The 18,903-nt window shown below is 40.3% G+C and overlaps 1 protein-coding gene and 1 long non-coding RNA gene across 5 annotated transcripts in view; one reads left to right on the forward strand and one right to left on the reverse strand.

Annotated features, from left to right (window-relative positions):
• The window catches only part of Dusp16 (dual specificity phosphatase 16), a 91,596-nt gene that overhangs the window by 22,101 nt on the left and 50,592 nt on the right, over window positions 1-18,903 (reverse strand). For all 4 annotated transcript variants that reach the window (NM_001048054.2, NM_130447.3, XM_030255592.1 and 1 more), the window contains one exon: window positions 2,244-2,407. In NM_001048054.2, coding sequence (NP_001041519.1) covers window positions 2,244-2,407 — 164 coding nt within the window. The remainder of the gene's footprint in view (window positions 1-2,243; window positions 2,408-18,903) is intronic.
• Window positions 16,312-17,631, forward strand: Gm36328. The gene is made up of 2 exons (XR_378067.4): window positions 16,312-16,816; window positions 17,332-17,631. It is a non-coding gene; the product is annotated as a predicted gene, 36328 (long non-coding RNA).

Raw genomic sequence — 18,903 nt, forward strand, 5'->3', positions numbered from 1 at the left:
GTCATTATTCTGGCTAAGAGCCAAGTACTTTAAATGTATAGTATACAATTGAAATTTGGGGCCAACCTATCTTCAACAACTTAGCACTCCATTATATTTCATCTATTATATTAGCTATGAGCCTCCTAACATAATACCTATATTTTTAACATATTTCCGTGGCTCATTATTATTATTATGTGTGTGCATATGCATGTTTTTGTTTGTGTGTGTGTGTGAGTGTGTATATATGTGTGTATGCATAGCATTTATTTATTTTGGGTATATGTTTGCACACCACAGAGTGTACATGTAGGCTAGAGGACAACTTATGGGAGTCAATTCTCTCTTCTCCTTCTGTGGGCTCTGGGTCACAAACTTGGATGGGTGGGGGTTGGTAGCACGTGCCTTTATCCATTGAGCTAACTCCCAGGACAAACCCTTTATTTCTTTTTTAATATTAAAAACATTATATGCTAGACAGTTTTCTGTCAACCTGACACACGCTGAAGTCATCTCAGAGGAGGGAACCTCAATTAAGAAAATGCCTCCATTAGATCCGCTGAATGCAAGCCTACGGGACATTTTCTCAATCAGTGATTGATATGGACGGGCTCAGGCTATTGTGGGTGGGGCCATTCCTGAGCTGGTCGTCCTGGGTTCTATAAGAAGGCAGGCTGAGCAGCACCCCTCCATGGCCTCTGTATCAGCACCAACTCCAGGTTCCAGCCCTGCTTGAGTTCCTTTCCGACTTCCTCCAATGATGAACAGCAATATGGAAGTATAAGCCAAATAAATCCTTACCTCCCCAACTTTCTCTTGGTCATGTTGTTTCATCTTAACAATAGTAACCCTAACTAAAGACAATAGCATTCTAGATTTTTTTTCAAATGACTTCAACTTTTAAATTTTAATAGAAAGGAACATATTATGGAAGATCATTAAAATTTCACCTTCAAGAAAAATAAGCATATATTATTGTTTCTGGAATGTTTAAATCAGGAAGTTGAACAGGAAGGTGATTTAGTTTATGATGCTCGTGAGACAGTAAATCTGTCCCATGTACCTGTAATCCCAGCCTTCTGAAGGTAGGGTCAAAAGGATCAGAAGGTCAAAGTCACCCTCAACCAAATAAAATTAGAGTAGCCTGGCCTTATAAACCCTGTTAAGAAAAATAAAACTTAAAAAAGAAACAGATAAAAAGGAAGCCAGTTGTGGTGGTATACACCTTTGATCCCAGTACTCATGAGGCAGAGGCAGGCAGATCTCTAGTTTAAATAAGTTCCAGTGTTTCCTCATCAAAGACTAAGTCCTGTCCAAGGTCTCCAAGCTGCTCAGCTATCCTTAGTAGTCTCTTGTGCACTCGCTCCAATCTGCCATGGAGAAGCCTAGTGACAGTCTTCCATGGCAGCTTCAGGCTGAACCTCTGGCCATGAACTTCCATAAGCTTCTCCCACAAACTTCTCTACACGGAACTTCTCCCACAAACACTCTACACGGTCTGTTTACTATACAATTAGAAGTCAAGGCAGGGAGTGGTTATTAGAGAAAAGTCACTTTTCCAAATAGGAAGAGCACTTTTCCTGCTTTTTTAGCATTCCTGTGAAGAGCACATAAGCTGAAGAATCAGATTGAAGTTCTATTTTTGTTATGTTTGTGGCATTATACACAAATGCTCCATCCAGTATGCATTTCTCTAACAGGGCAGGTGTGGTCAGGGCTGCCCACAGCCTTTCAGCAAGAATAAATGATCCTCTCTCCACAAATTGTTCCAGCCAGCTGCACATAGTGGAACTGACAAAGCACATGTCTAAGTCTCCTTGGTCCTTACCATCCTTGACCATCTTGCCCTTCTCCCATCAGCTGTCACCATGAGGACCTCAATCCAATGCCTCACCTCAACCCCGTTCTAGTATGATACAAGGGAAAAACCAATTCATTGTAAATGTAGGACACCAATTACAGTAATAGAACAATTAATAGTCTAAGAAGACAAGGCTAATAGTGTGAAAAACAAAATAATCCCATCATACTTCAAGTTTCTTAGAACTACAAGGAAAACAAGAAACAATTTGGCTGTCATATGGCAATAAATACCGTCAAAGTAATAGTGTTAAGATGATGCAACATGTAGCTAGGGGGGTCACACTGACAATGTTTCCCCCTTTCTGGGATCACAGAATGTTCCATGACAGATAATGGACAACTGCTGCTTTTCCAGATGCTACTGACAGACACAAAGAAAGGTGTTTTGAAGCACCCACCTTGTTGAGGACATCTCGCTGGCAGCCAAGATAGAGATTGGGAAGAATTCGAGTTGGCCCAATGTTCGCAACAGGTAAGCAAGGCTGAGATATGCAGGTAGGGACTAGAGTGGACTTTCCTTCACAGAGGCCAGGGAAACAACGAGAGAACTCAGCAAAGCCACCTAAGAATAAACATCGTAAGGTTATGCCATGTACAAAGTCAAACAAACCAGCCCTCTGGGAACTACTTGACTAAAACCATTGAAAACAGAAAAATCAGACGGTACAGATGCAAGCAGGTAACACGATCTATGCACACATTCCTTCCTTTAGCTGCTGATGCTAAAACTGATGGAGAATCCAGCACTAACGTTAGCATATAAGGCTGAATTACGGATGTGCAAGTTCTGAGGACACTGAGGGCCTTTCTTTGACAGTCTCTTAAATCTTCACATACCCTACGGCATATGCCCCTCCTTTCTCTCTCCATTAAAAATGTTATTTATGGGACATATAAAAGGAGGATTTTAATAGCAAAGAAGTCAAAAATAATTATTCGCAATAGTAAACAAATGGATATTTTAAAAAGTGATAAATTGAATGTTACTTTTTAGAATACAAATAATGTTGTAAATTCTTCTGAGATTCAACTTTAAGTCTCTCAACCATACAAAAGAATATTTGGCAGTAGTGGCGGGATAAGACAAGGTCTTGAGAAACCTTCCAACTTACTTTGTGGCTGAGAGTGACCTTGAACTTCTCTGACCTCAGTCTCCAGAGTGCTGGGGTTCAGGTTGTACTACTTGCCTGATCATTTTTCTTAAGATATCAAAAACATACCTTACTCTTTAAAAATGTCTCTGTAGCCAGTCATACGGTTCTGTAGCAGTTAGTCACTGATTTCTACAACTCCTTTTCAGTAAACACTACAAAAAAGTGTAGTTGGATCCTAGATCATTCAGAGTACAAGAATTCTGTGGCAAGAGTCTTGGGTTCAGGTTTGGAAGTTGGGCTTGTTTTTTTCCTCAGTCTCTCTCTTCCTCTCTTTTCTCTTTTTAAAAGTGGGTTGGGAGGTATGGAGGCCAGAGAACGACTTGCTGAAGTCAGTTCTCTTTTTCTATCACATGAGCTGTAGGGATGGGACTCGGGTTATCAGGCTTAACAGCAAAGGCCTTTCCCTACTAAGCCACCTCATTAATGCCAGTCCATCCTTCTATTTCTAACGAACTGACCCACGGCCTTCAGTAAGTGTCATAATGTTGCCACAGTTCAAAAGTGACATCAGGGAGCATCTGAACGCCTCTGAAGGGGAAAAGTGTGGCTAAGGTCTCACAGGACCTTCCAATTTCAATAAAGATGCCTTCTATCCAAATGAAAACACAGGAACCATACTGGTTTTGATAAAATTCCTTACTATCCAAACTGCTACCTCTTAAGATCTCAACTCAGGAACACTGATGATTAGAATTATAGAAAATACCTGCCTGACTCACATATAACTCAACTGGACACATATTTCTGTCTATGCTCAGTCCAGGGCCAGAAGCAGTGAGCAGGAAGTTGTAGCAACAATTAAGGTACCAGCAAAATATAAGACAACATCCCTACCTCCAGTGCATGTATTTGTAAGTGTAAAACTGTTCTTGCACATGGGCAGTTGAAAGGTCTTAAGCTAAACTGGTGGACAGAGCAGGTGTAGCAGGTCCACTGTGGAAATCACGAGTCACTTTGTACGATGGCAAGGCCCTCAAGATCTATGCCTGTATGTGCTTTATTTCCATCACTTCTAAACATGGCTTCCAACCACAGAGAGCTCCTTGTTATTTCATACTGCAGGACACCACCACTCTGCCCTGCACCATACATGCACACATATGAGCCCAGTGACCAAGAAAGTAGGGAGAGCAAGTTCCTGTGTCCAAGTTTACTCCTTGCTCAACACAGTCTGATGTCTGATGTGGTAAATCTACTGAATCCCCAACTCCTTGTTTTCTCATCTGTAAGAAGGATTCTAAAAGGATTACCCGGCATGCCTACAATATTTTTCGTGTGGCACCCAGCAAACACTCAAGCAGGTATCAGTAGCTAGTACTCCATGACAGCAGTCATCTTCCATCCTAGCACCTCTTTAGGATCGCCTAAGACACAAAGCAAAAGGCAGAGACTCAGCCTTAGAGTCTAAGGTTACATTTCCCAAGGGAGCTACAAAGCACTGGTGTCCTGAAAGAAGCTGTCAGAGGGGAATTGTCTACAAAGTAACAGAAATACTGCCTATCTCATCTCCCTGAGAGTGTCACAGCTCCTATTAACATATTAAGGACTCCCACAAATGTTATCTCCAAAGAAAGTGGTTTAATTTCCTTAAGTCAAATAAGCATTTCCAAGCTGACTGAACCATGGCAATCCCTCTAAAATCGTTAGCTGCTAGTGGCATTCTATACGAGCAAGTGCTAGACTGGAACTACTGCAACTTCCTTGGCCTACAAGTGTAACCGCTGATGATCTGGGGCAGGCAGCATGGGCTCACAAATGTCCACTGTTTAACATTTCTCTCAGGATTTCTGGTTATAGAATATTGTTGCTGTTAGGTAAGGCCCAGCAACTGGGCCTTACAGCAACATAGTGAAGGTTCTCACATTTCTTTGCTTAGCTTATACCAACCAACAGGTACTATTTTATAATTATATGATTAAAATTTCAACTTCTATACATTGTTATTTAACCTAAGAATTGTTTCATGGGACATCTGTCATTAAAAACTAACAGAACCATGTTCCAGTAAAATATTCTCGGAGAAATTAAAAAAGAAAAAAAAAAACCTCTTGAATTTATTTTAAATTTGTAAATAATCATACTGAAAAGTAACAACAGAATATATTGAACTCAAATTCTGAGAAGCAACTGGGACTACAGGGGTGGCCTAATATCCTTGATTCTACAGGCATCGTCTCAGTCTTCAAATAAGCTCTGCAGTACATGTCATTTCTACTCCTGTTTATATACAAGAGCACATTCTATAATACTTAGCAGAGCTAAGGTATGAGTCTACTTCTTTTTTTGGTTTTTGGTTTTTTTGGTTTTTTTTTTGGGGGGGGCGTTTCGAGACAGGGTTTCTCTGTGTAGCCCTGGCTGTCCTGGAACTCACTTTGTAGACCAGGCTGGCCTCGAACTCAGAAATCCGCCTGCCTCTGCCTCCCGAGTGCTGGGATTAAAGGCGTGCGCCACCACGCCCGGCTATGAGTCTACTTCTTAACTATTCGAACTTCCCTTTGTGGGCAAGGAAAGTCTTACTGCTATCTAGGATCGGCTTGTCCAGTTGACTCGACCAGAGAGCGTAACGTGTGTGTGTGTGTGTGTGTGTGTGTGTGTGTGTGTGTGTGTGTTTGTGTGTGAAGCTTTGATTAGAGAGAAGATAGACAAGGGGACCCAACATGACCAGAGATAAGAGACTTACTAAATACAACTGCTGCTAAAATCTCTTCCATAAACAATGTCTATTAGTCTTATTTACAGAGCAATGGGTAAGGGATTCTGGCAAGGAGCATGGATGACCCAAAAGCAGCCACACTGGAAGGTTTGTATGATGGTTGATTTCTCCCTCATATCCCCCTTCCCTAATCCTCCAAATATACTGTAGCCTTCCCAGAGACCAGAAGCCACAAGCTTAAGGCAAGTGAGGCCTTGCTGCAAAATAAAACGTAAGTTGTTGGGTATTTTCAACTAATATTTAGTACAAACAGTCGGACTTTAAAATATTTAATAGGTTTCAATGAATTTGGAACTTTCATTTAGTGCTCAATCTCACTTGAAATGTCCCAAACTGTGAACTTACAGAAAATACTACATCAGCCAAAGAGTACATTTTCCTGCTCTTTATGACAACATCCACTCTGCTGACATCCTCTTTCATTGACAGTGTTTTCCATTCACTGACCTTTCATTCACTGTTGTATTCTAGTGACTCCAGTTTCATTTCATTAATTAACAACAGACTAGACACTGAAGATCTACTCTGAACCTTTAAAAACTATCTGTGGCCTCATCAGCAAATGAGTTTCAAAATATCTAAACTACCCCCTTTCCTTTCAAAGATTCTCTTGCAAACAAGATCTACATCAAAAGAAAAGAACACACAGCTCATTTATATATACTTTGTTCCTAAGAGCTGCAGATACAAACTAAAAGCAGAAGGTTATCTGACTTTGTTATAAAACTTGCTGTCATAAGCAATCCATGTTAGTGTATTACAAAACCTGTACCATCAGGGCACTGCCCCATTCCCTTGTGGAAAGCCATATTTTAAAAGTTATCATGGCCTTGTCTTGTTAATACTACCAACTTTCTACCCTACATTCTATGTTGTTTATCAGCAGGAATGAAGAAAATGTAAAATGGCAGTAACACAAATGTGTGTCCCTCACACACAGCTGAACTTCAAAAGAGCTGCACACTAGTCCCTGGAGTTCTCAAGTGTTTACCAGGCAGGTAGACACGTCCCGAGACTCCTGGTCTGGAGAGAAACGGAGATGGAAAGAATGACGGACAGACTGCAGCGCTGCTGCTTGTTAATCTTCCACCATCCAACCAAAAGAATGCGTGTGTGGAAATAAAATGTGCTACTCTGGACACAGAATGCATTTGCTATAGCTTCAAAGGCATATGTCATTTATATGTCCATGTATTCTAACTCAGCCAAGAAAAAGTTCTCCCCTGAGGGTGCCTCCTTCACAACTGCAATCAAAAGTATTATTTTCGTTAAAAAAAAAATCACTATGAAGTATCAATGCATTGTGGTGGGAGAAAATACGCCAAGTAAAATAAAATGCTTAAGGTTCTGCTAAACAGTCCCAGTCACTTCTCTTTCTTGGTTCATTTGTAATCAGCTGTAAAAGTTATTTTCTAAAAGACAAATATTTACATAATTATCAAAAGTGATACTTTACTTCAGCACAATAACACTTCATTTTTAACTAATTAATTTTTATTTTATTTTTGAGATAGGATCTTGTTGTATAAGTATAGCAATTCTAAAATTCTCCATATGGGCCATACAGGCTTAAAATTTGCAGCAATCCAGCCGGGCAGTGGTGGTGCATGCCTTTGTTCTTGGGAGGCAGAGGCAGACAGACTTCTGAGTTCGAGGCCAGCCTGGTCTACAGAGTGAGTTCCAGAATAGCCAGGACTACACGGAGAAACCCTGTCTCGCACCCCTCCCCCAAAATTGCAGCAATCCCCCTACCTCCACATCCCAAGTCCTGGGATTAAAGGAGTATACACCCGTATCTAGCTTCTCAACTTTTCTAAGCCTCAAATTCTAAAAATCAAACCATATCCCTTTAACCAAACTAATGATGGATGTCAACCACTTGGAGGTAAATTCTCTGCAAGAGAGAGAGAGCAAGCTTTCAAGCTTTCATTCCAGGCTTTCTTCAGACAGACACACCACTGGCACTTTGTTAAGTGACAACAATTGCCTAACATGGGAGGCAAAATTAAAGAAAACCACGCACCCCATCTTCTAAGTTAATTTTATGGATATATACAGAATGGTATTTATATAAAAATTTTACTTCCTGAAAAAAACATTTTCCCAGATATCATATGTAAATTTAACTTTAATTTTAAATTATCCATGTTTGTATCATTTTTGAGACAGTTCTCTAATCTGATGAGTTCATAAAACAAAACGTTCTGTGACGTAAGGAGAATTCCCTATTTGCTGAGCCTAGAATGTAGTGGGAACTGAAGCAAACCTTACCTCTAGAGGCGGTCTCTTTTTTGGTTTGGTTTTGTTGGGATTTAGTATCTACCCCTTTTATAAAATACTGGGCTGTATATGGAATCTACACACATGCATATACTATTTGATCATATTGAGAGTGTGGTTCAAGTTAGTTTTTAGAAAATGCTGAGTGTTTGATAGTTTACTGATCCTTTAACCTGTCAGACAATACACAACTGAGCCTAGAAACAACTTACCTTAAATACACACCTCCAGGGCTTTTAACAAATGCTTCAAATAACAAAGATCTTTCAAAAGAGTACAAGGGAGAGATGGCTCAATGGTTAAGACCACTGACTGCTCTTCCGAAGGTCCTGAGTTCAAATCCCAGCAACCACGAAGTGACTCAAATGAGATCTGATGCCCTCTTCTGGGGTGTCTAAAGACAGCTACCGTGTACTTACTTATAATAAATAAATCTTTGGGCTGCAGTGAGCGGGGCTGGAGAGGGAAGAAAAAGTGTCTAAAGTACAGCTAAAGTGTACTCTAAAGACAGCTAAAGTGTACTTATATATAATAAGTAAATCTTAAAAAAAAAATTCAAGGGCTGAGAGGCGACTCAGCAGTTAAGAACACTCGAGGAACACTTGTTGCTCTTCCAGAGGACCCAGGTTCAATTCCTAGCACCCACCTAACTACCTACAACCATCTGTACACAGTAGCTGTCTTCAGACACACCGGAAGAGAGTATTGAATCCCACTACAGATGGTTGTTGCTGAGAATTGAACTCAGGACCTGTGGAAGAGCAGTCTGAGCCTTCTCTCCAGAGCCCAACAAGTGCTTTAATAAGTAGGAGAACCAAATCTACAGACACAACCCTGTCTGGTCCTCTGGTCCAATCTGGATGAGAAGATGACAGCGGAGCCAACAGAATCAGAGACTCCTGGGAAGGGAGGATTTCAGAGGACCCTGCTTCCAACAGCATAGAAGGAGAATCATTAAGGAGTCCACATATGTTCATTTATTACCTGGAAGCCAGAGTTCTCAGTTCCAAAACTTGGCCTTAATACCCTAAACTCCAATCTAATATTTCAACCTTCTTTGGTCACTTGAATTAAAAGATCTATGGATACCTAAAAATAAATTCAAGGCCAAAATCTCCCTCCTATTTGTGTATCCTGCTCATGTTTGCTTCGCTTCCCCCACCCCCGGTCACTTCAGTAGCAATTGCTTGGGAAACTGACAGTGACCTTCCTACAGAATGTCTCTCTCTTCCGCCTCCTACTACACTGTTTAGTTTAAATCCTCATACCTTATACTTGAATAAATTCAGTAGTACCCTTCTCAAAACCATTTGTTTCGGGCTGGATATATGGCTCAGCAGTTAAGAGCACTGACTGCTCTTCCAAAGGTCCTGAGTTCAAATCCCAGCAACTACACGGTGGCTCACAACCATCCATAATGAGATCTGATGCCCTCTTCTGGTGTCTGAAGACAGCTACAGTGACCTTACATATAATAATAAATAAATCTTTGGGCCAAAGTGAGCAAGGGCAGAGCGAGCAGGGCCAGAGTGAGCAGAGGTCCTAAGTTCAATTTCCAGCAACCACATGATGGCTCACAACCATCTGAATAGCTACAGTATACTCATATACATAAAATTAATAATTAATTTTTTTAAAAAACCATTTGTTTCTCTATTATTTATTTCTACTCTATTGCCACATAAAAATTACAAAATAATGTTTTCATGTTATTTCCTAACTATTTATGAAATAAAATCTAAAGATACTCAGGTGGACAATATAATCCCCCCTATTACCATCCTATATGGACCTAACATAGAAAGCTGTACTTTCTATTTGGATGAGTACCTGTCAAGTCAACCCTTACAATTCATTTCACATATTCTTCAAAACCATAGGCAAGCACAATTAATACCTCTTCTACAACAGTATATTCCAATTTTTTCTTTTTACTTTGGCCAAGAAAATACATTTTATATCAAAACCTTCTGAACACATATATATACTCACTGCTAAAATAGTAATATAATCTTCCTTTGCTGTATTAAATGCTGGCAGGTTATATTTCATTTCACTACAATAAAGATATACATCCTCATATACAGTGTCTCTCAATATGGTCTTGATAACTTAGAAGTTCTTTCTTTTAATTAAAAATCTTGATTGATGTAATTGGAGAGGACATCAGAGGATAACCCTGGAGTTGGTTCCTTTCCCACCTTCCCATGGTTCCCAGATATCAAATTCAGGTTGCCAGGCTTGCCTGGCAGGTGCCTTTACCTCTGAGCTATCTTGCTGGCATCTCATTTAGTTCTGTAAAATTTACTTAGTGTGGTAAGTGTGTAAAATTCACTTAGTGGGAGGCTGAGGAGGAGCAGCAAGAGCCTAAGGACACCTTGGCTGGATGGCAAGCTCATAGGCAGCCTGGGCCACCTGAGACCTGCTTTTTAAAACCACAAAACACATACACAAACTAAAAGTGAGTTTTACAAAATTCATACTGGTGACTAAGAAGAATTTGTGAATGATCTGATAACTGCAAATTTGTGTATTTGGATACGTTTGTATATGTTTGTGTGTATTGTCCTGTCTTATTTCTCAAGCTATAATTCACTGTGAATAGCACTCTTTAATCACTTCACCATTTAACATAGTGCCTAGTATATAATTAGAATTCAACAAATGTTTATTGAATCTTTCCTTTTTACAATGAATAACTGTTGATGGGCGCAAGTCTTGTATATTTTTAGTATTCAAAACGGATTTCCTGATTCCATTCAAAGACAAAAATTACACTGGCATGGGTGGGGGCACAAAACCTGTTTCCTATTTGTAGACTACAATGTCCCAGAGACTCAGCATGGGAGAGAAGGCACAGGGCAAGAAAATAATCTTCCGCTGCCAAAGGAGAAAAGAAGGTAGTTCTAGTGAATGCCACTTGGATCAGCCAAAAGCAACTCTGCTCCTTCAACTTCTCTACCCAGGGAACTTTTACAAACACTTAACACACACATTTTCTCAGACATCCTAAGTGGCCCAGGATTCCTATCTTTGTGGCTCGAGGAATCAAAGACACATCCCTTCACAAACCTCTAGGACAACAGTTACAATAACACCCCAAGGAGAACGAGGTGGCTACTGGAAGCACCTTAAATGATTATCAAAATACAATGGGAATACAATTATAAATCAAGGTAACTCTATGAATAATGAAGAAAGGTAAGCGTAAGTCTTTACTCCAGATAGAGAACGACTCACTCAAATCTACTAACAAGTACACACACACACACAGTCAAGAATCACTCACTATACAAAACATTTCTAGCACCTTTCTTTTTTTTTTAAAGATTTATTTATTTTTTATTATATGTAAGTACACTGTAGCTGTCTTCAGACAAACCAGAAGAGGGAGTCAGATCTCGTTACGGATGGTTGTGAGCCACCATGTGGTTGGCAGGATTTGAACTCAGGACCTTCAGAAGAGCAGTCGGGTGCTCTTACCTGTTGAGCCATCTCACCAGCCCCTCTAGCACCTTTCTATGTGCAGCTCAAAACTTCCTAATCTACTTTAGGCAAGCTCTCTAGACAATCTATGTATTCTACTCATATTAACAGTCTTTAGCTGGGTCTGGTGGAACGGGCCCAGTATCCTAGCTTTTTAGAACCTGGGACTGAATGACTACAGGTTCAAGGCCAGCCTGGTCAATTAAATGAGACCTTGTTTTAAAAAGGTAATAGCTAGGGGTATAGCTCAGGGACAGAGCATTATGCATTAGGCCCTAGGTTTACTCTACAGTTAGTGCAGACAACAATGAAACCCCACCCACCTCTCTGACCGCCTTTACAATTTTATAGAAAACTTCAAAAAGCAAGGGAAGAGAATGATCCCTATTCAATAACCCAAGCAACAATCAAAAACAGCTGGGACACAGTTTTGTTGGAGGATATTGATCACACTGTGAACCCTGACACTGTTATTGACTGAAAAGCCCTGTTTCTAGGTGTGGTGTGGCTCAGTCCTTAGCACTCTCCTTTAATCCCTCTGGCTGGGATACAGACACGGTTTTAGCACACGCCTTTAATCCCAAACAATGATGTCTAATTGAGGGATAGACAAACTGACAAATCAGATAAAGATTTGACAGAATGAGTCAGAGATAGGATACCCCTTCCCCCCACACAAGAAGAGACAGGAAGAAGAGACTACTTAAGAGAACAGGGGCAGAGGAGAGAGGAAGGCATTTTTACCAGGACAATGATAGACAGGTTGCAGAGAGAAAACTGGACACAGGTGAAAACAGAACAAGCCAGAAAATGAGAAGGAGCCAGAAGATTAGAACATATTGCCAAAGATACAAGGTCAAGCAGAGCAATTCAGTCAGAGGCCAAGAGAGAAGCCAGATTGAATCAGTCAGCTTCAAGAGGAGTTTGAGCCAGAACAGCTGAGTTGAATCAGCCAGCCTGAGCTCAGAAAGAACAAGGAAAAAAAGTCACTCAAGAGTAGTGTAGTAAGTAATGTACACCTTTGATCCCATCACTTGGGGGGCTGAGGCAGGCAGATCTCTGTGAGTTTGAGGCCACACTGGTCTACATAGAGTTTCAGGACAGCCAGTGGTACATACAGAGGCTGGTCTCAAAAAACAAAACAAAATAAACAAATCATTCAGTATTCAGTGCACATGTACTGTAATGTGGACACCGTGCTAGGCAAAAGGACCAGTGGACCAAGACAGAGGCCCTCTCTGGAGCTGACAATCTAGTCAGACAGATTTTAGCCAAATAATTATAAGATCAAAACTTAAGTTAATTATGGTTGGTAGCCAAAAACAAAACAAAACACAAAAACAAAAAACAAAAAAACAAAAACCAAAACAAAACCTGTGGTAACCAACAGTACCTTGTAACCAAGAGGTTTAAAATTACATTAAATGTAGGAGACACCAAGACAAGTGGCAGAGAAATAGTTTCAGAGGCAGAGAAGAAAAAAGTTTTCTGTGGAGGTCCAGAGACCATAAGGCTGCAGATTCTAAGCAAATAGGATAAAGACTGATAATCTAAAAAGGGAGGGAGAAGAGAGGGTGAGAGGAAGGAAGGAAGGGATGCTAAAGAAGAGAGCAGAGCACAGAGGAGAGAGGACAGGGAGAAAGGGAGAGGAAAAAGAGAGAAAGTGGCTTAGCTAATGTCAGAGAGACAGACAGAAGTCAGCTACTGTTAGAGTTAGTTAAGGAGTCTATAATTTATCCTAAGATTACAGATACATATTAAACTGAAAAGGAAAACAATCTGAAAATGCTCCAGCTGTGCATTATGGTCTGGAATGTGGCAAGACAGAGAATGCGAGACAATTTAGAGGCTCCTGGAGCATCTGAAAGAGATGGTGTTAGAAAGACTGAGGTAATAGAAGATGAAGACTTCTGACAGACAGGCAAAGGACCTAGTGGTGACTGAGAGGTGACAGATGTTGCAGCCAAATCTCCAACAGCTCACAATGCCCACCACATCTAAAGAAATTCATGTTTAAAGAGCATGTATAATTTACTACCAACTTGTCTAAATTCCCATTTTTCCTTCTTACAGAAAAAAAGTAAAACCCTTTAGTCTCCTTATTAATCCTCTAAATCTATCTCCATTGCTGTGCGTTGTTTTTAATCAAGTTGTGCAACCCAAGCTGACTTTGACCTCACAACCCTTCTGTGTCAGCCTACTGAATGCTGGAATTGCAGGTAGGTGTGTGCCACCACACCCATTTTATGTGCTATTGGGGACTAAATCCAGAGCTTTGTGGACACTAGGCGAGCACTGTGCTCTAGCTCTAGCTCCTGGCTGTATATATTATTTGTAGAAGGGGAGTGTGTCATAGCACATATATGGAGGTGAGCGAATGACTCTGTGAGGTTACTTCTACCTTCATTCGGGTTGTGAAGATTGAGTTCAGGTCACCTTTTTCTTGTGTGTATAGTAGGAGCCTTTCCCCACTGAACTATGATGTTACACTTCGCCCCCACTGAATTCAAAGGAACCTCCATACTCAAAGATTACTGTTTTCAAGGTTCAACTACAATTTCATTGCTGTGACTAAATCTCCCTCTATTTCTACAGACTACACATTGAATCATCTCTTATCACACATCAAAAAGCACATGATCATGTGTTTCCTTTGTTTCATCCTGCTTAGACATGTTTCCCAAATTAACTAGGAGACTCTCAAGGGCAGGGACAAGCCTCTGCTTCCCTAGAGCCCAATCTACAACACAACCACAAATGTGCCCATCAAATTCTGAAGGCCCACAGTGAAAAGGCCAAATACACCTAGGCCTGGCATCTGTGCAGAGCACAAGGACGCAAGTGGGACAAGAGAAGACTGATGTCACTGTTGTCTTCCAGGTAACTGTATTTGTATAACTTGTGAAAATATCAGAATGAGGAAAACAAGTACTTTAGTTGGCTCCAGAGTCCATTTTATCAAAAGACAGTCTCAGGCATGATGCCTTAGTCACTGGTAACAACCGCCTGAAAGACAATATAATTAAACCGTTTCCTGCAAACTAAGACTTAAAGAACACCAGGCAAATACATGGCAGGAAGTACACAAAAGTAATTTCCTTTCTTCTAGTCTTCTTGAAGTATAACTTTCAAGTAAAACTTTTATGTTTATAAGTAACCATCTGATATAAATTTTGAAATGTTACTAAACATATTTTTTGTGAATATAGTAATAACATTATATTCTCTTAGCAGATTTCAAGCATATAATGCATTATTAACTATACTCACCACTTTGTAACCTCTAGAAAAAGGTCTGCCTGTATCCTCCAATCAGCACCAGCCCCATCACTCCCTTCCTGGTTTTATGAAGCAGTCTTATATAGCTCAGGATAGCTCGCCCTAAACTCCAGATGCTTCTGCTTCCACAATTACAAGCATGCACCACATCTGGTTTCAATTCTCTATTTCGGTGACTTTTTAGACTAAATATATAAGTGAATCTGATGTAGCATTTATCCTTCTGTACCTGGCTGATCTCACTCAACATAATGGTTTACTGGTTCAAGTTTAAACAAACAAATAAACATGATTTCTCTTCTTCTTTTTCTTGGATATTTTCTTTATTTACATTTCAAATGTTAGCCCCTTTCCTGGTTCCCACCCCCCCCCAAACCCCATCCCGTCCTAAGATTAACTCCAGAACTTCATCTATGTTAGGCAATGTTCTACAGCTGAGCTGTAACCCTCAGCTCTTTGTTTATTACGGGTAAATAATTCCATTGCATATGTAAATGTAAAGACCTATTTTCAGTGGCTCTGAGTCACTTCCCGTTTGGGGGGTTTTTGTTTTGTTTGAGATTTTGCTGTTGTTGTTCTTTTGTTGGTTTTTGACAAGTAGCAACCAATTCTGAATAACTGGAGTGCTTTTACTGAAATATATTATTTTAATCTCTTACCAGATGCTACATGTTTTGGTATGGAATGACTGAAAATGTTCTTTCATTTTCAAAGGAGAAGCACCAAAAACTATTCAATAGAATTGATAATAACAGCACAGACAGAAAATCTGTAACCAGAAAAATTGCATTATGATTTTCTTGGGAAGCACAGCGTGTTCAGAGACTTAATGTTTATAAAAACTCTTAGCAATGTACTTAAGACTATCTCTCACAAAATACTTAATAATGTTTTCCTTTTATAATTATTCTAACCTACTGTTTCCCATAGGATAAAGTAGTTACACATATATTTGATAAGCTCCTTCTGGCTAAAATAATCTAATGATTTGAATTTTTATGTACAATAATTTTTATACATTATTTCATTCCATAAAGTATGAAGATCATGACTCCAAAATCTTTAAGAGACTGACAAAGAGTTACTAGAAAAGGTCTTTAAGAATAAGCATCCTGGGAGAGATAATCGCTCAATGGTTAAAAGCATTGGCTGCTCTTTCAGAGGACTCTGGTTCAACTGAATTTAAAAAAAAAAAGGCTCCCATAGGCCCATAGGGAGTGGCACTAATAGGAGGTGAAGCCTTGTTGGAGTAGGTGTGGCCTGGTTGGAGGAAGTATGTTAAAGAAACAGACAGACAAAGCAAACAAGCATCTTAGCCAGGCATGATGACTCAGGCCTTTAACCCCAGCATTTGGGAGGCAGAGGCAGGAACATCGCTGTGAGTCTGAGGTCAGCCTGGTCTACGTATTCCAGGACGACCAGGTATACATAGAAAGGCCTGTCTCAAGAGGGGGAGGCAAAACAGAAAAAATAAATAAATAAATAAATAAATAAATAAATAAATAAATAAATAAATAAATAAAAAGTACCCCTTAATACCCTATCTAGGCTTAAGAAAAGTCTAGAAGATTCTGGAAGCACTTGTAGTTCGGAGCCGTACGCACATGGTGAGAACATGGGAGAGTCACTGAATCACCATCTGCACGTCAAAGAGCGGACGTCTGTGGTTTGTCTTGAGTTTTATCTGCCGTCCAGTTGTCCTGTCACTCATTCCAGGACAGAAATAAGCTAGTGTGAGGCTGAGAGGCATAGCACTCAAGCTGTGTTTGATTTCCATAGACAGAAAACAATAGGGCAGACTGAGTATGTAGGCTGATCCTCTCCTTCCTTTTAGAAGCAATGGGCGGCTGAGAGTAGCCCCGGATCGTACCTGTAAGCAGATACTCTACCACTGCACTACATCCTCGGCTGCCCCTCTGCAGTGGAGAAGAGAGCCATGGCTACACCCACCCAGAGCTCCAACACGCAAGAGGCTGAGAAGGAAGGCTGAGAATGCCGCGCTAGCACATGCTGGGAGAATGTGATAGAGAGACTGAAGTGGAAGTAGGAAGACCATGAGGTAGGTGTAGCTGTGTGGTACCGTAAACCAAAAGGCAAAACCAAACCAAACCCATCCCAACTGGGATTCAGAGAGGATAAGAGAATAGTATTGTTCATCTGTGTGCTATCTCTTAACCTGCTTGGTATCAAATTAAGTCATTTCTACATCTTTCCTATGTTAATATAAATTAAAAGCTCAGATAAAAGGTTTTTTCCATTTATTTATTTATCTATTTATCTATTTATTTATTTATTTAATTTATGGGAAATAAACCTAGCACTCCTGGATAAGAACAACAGCAAAAAGGCTAAGATTATAACGTGAAAGCCAAGAAACAAGTTTGCTTTTTAAAGTTTTCTTAAGGTTAGCAAAACCTAAATAGCTGATCATAAGTCAATGTTAGCAACTGATTATTTTGTCTTCTAGTTCATGATGATAATAGTCTTCAAAAAGACTACTGAAACAGATTTCACATGTACTATCTGATTCTCACAAAAAAATAATCTCTAAATTGGATATCTATTTTTTGATAGCTGAAAAAGAAGAAAACCAAAAAACATAAGTCCAGTTCCATCACCTTTCTAAAGACATTCAGCCATGAGCAGTGGAGAAAAAACAGTCCCTGTCCTTTTCAGCTTCAAGGAGCATGTCAAGAAAAATGTCTGAAACCTAGGTCACCAGTGCTTGTCTTGGCCCCAAGTCCACCAGAAGACCCTGACTCCTTCAGAGCAGTCTTGCTTTTCTTCCTTCTTGCCTTTCCTCCTGTCAATATCTAAGGTAATATTATCTTTAATATAAACCTTAAGTGTTTGATAAAGGCATTATCAAACATTGAACGTGGTTCTTTGTATTCGCTCCCTTCCTTACAAGCTTGAGTTTTACTTCTGTGGGGTAAACTTCAGGAATACACGTTAGATCCATTACTGGGCAGGGCAGCTGGCATCCCTCTTGCTTTACCTGCACACACTTTTCCTGGACCTCTTCCCACTAATGCAGCACTCCACACATGTAGGAAACTTCATTGTATGCATGCTTCATTGTAGCCCAGTGAGTGCTGCTCCCAAAGCCTGATTGATAAGAACCTTCTCAGGAAACAAAGGAAAGCCCTTCAGCAAAGGGAATGAGGGCCGAGTAAGACACCTACTCTAGAAACTCACGTGAACACACCTACAGAGTGCCTGTCTGCTGACTAAGTTGTCAGGCCAGAGCTCGCCACAGGAAAAGTGTTTCAAAAAAGCAAGGTGGGTCATTCCTTCAGTCTCTGCTCCACACTTTGTCTCTGTAACTCCTTCCATGGGTATTTTGTTCCCACTTCTAGGAAGGATCAAAGTATCCGCACTTTGGTCTTCTTCTTCTTGAGTTTCATGTGTTTTGCAAATTGTATCTTGGGTATTCTGAGCTTCTGGGCTAATACCCACTTATCAGTGAATGCATATCATGTGAGTTCTTTTGTGACTGGGTTACCTCACTCAGGATGATATCCTCCAGATCCATCCATTTGCCTAAGAATTTTATAAATTCATTGTCTTTAATAGCTGAGTAGTACTCCATTGTGTAAATGTACCACATTTTCTGTATCCATTTCTCTGTTGAGGGACATCTGGGTTCCTTCCAGCTTCTGGCTATTATAAATAAGCATGTGTCCTTATTACATGTTGAAGCATTTTCTGGGTTTATGGCCAGAGTGGTATCACTGGGTCCTCGGGTAGTAATATGTCCAATCTTAAGAGGAACCACCAAACTGATTTCCGGAGTGGTTGTACCAGCTTGCAATCCCACCAGCAGTGGAGGAGTGTTCCTCTTTCTCTACATCATCGACAGCATGAGACTCCCCCACCTGGGGATTCATCTCATATACAATCACCAAAACCAGACACTATTGTGGTTGCTAACAAGTGCTTGCTGGCGGGAGCCTGATACAGCTGACCTCTGAGATACTCTGCCAGTGCCTGACAAATACAGAAAGAGATGCTCACAGCCATCCATTGAACTGAGCATAGAGTCCCCAATGAAGGAGACAGAGAAAGTACCCAAGGAGTTGAAGGGCTTTGAAGTCCCATAGGAGGAACAACAATATGAACCAGTACCCCCAGAGCTCCCAAGGC

The sequence above is a fragment of the Mus musculus genome, chromosome 6, assembly GCF_000001635.26.
Source record: "Mus musculus strain C57BL/6J chromosome 6, GRCm38.p6 C57BL/6J".
NCBI lineage: Eukaryota > Metazoa > Chordata > Mammalia > Rodentia > Muridae > Mus > Mus musculus.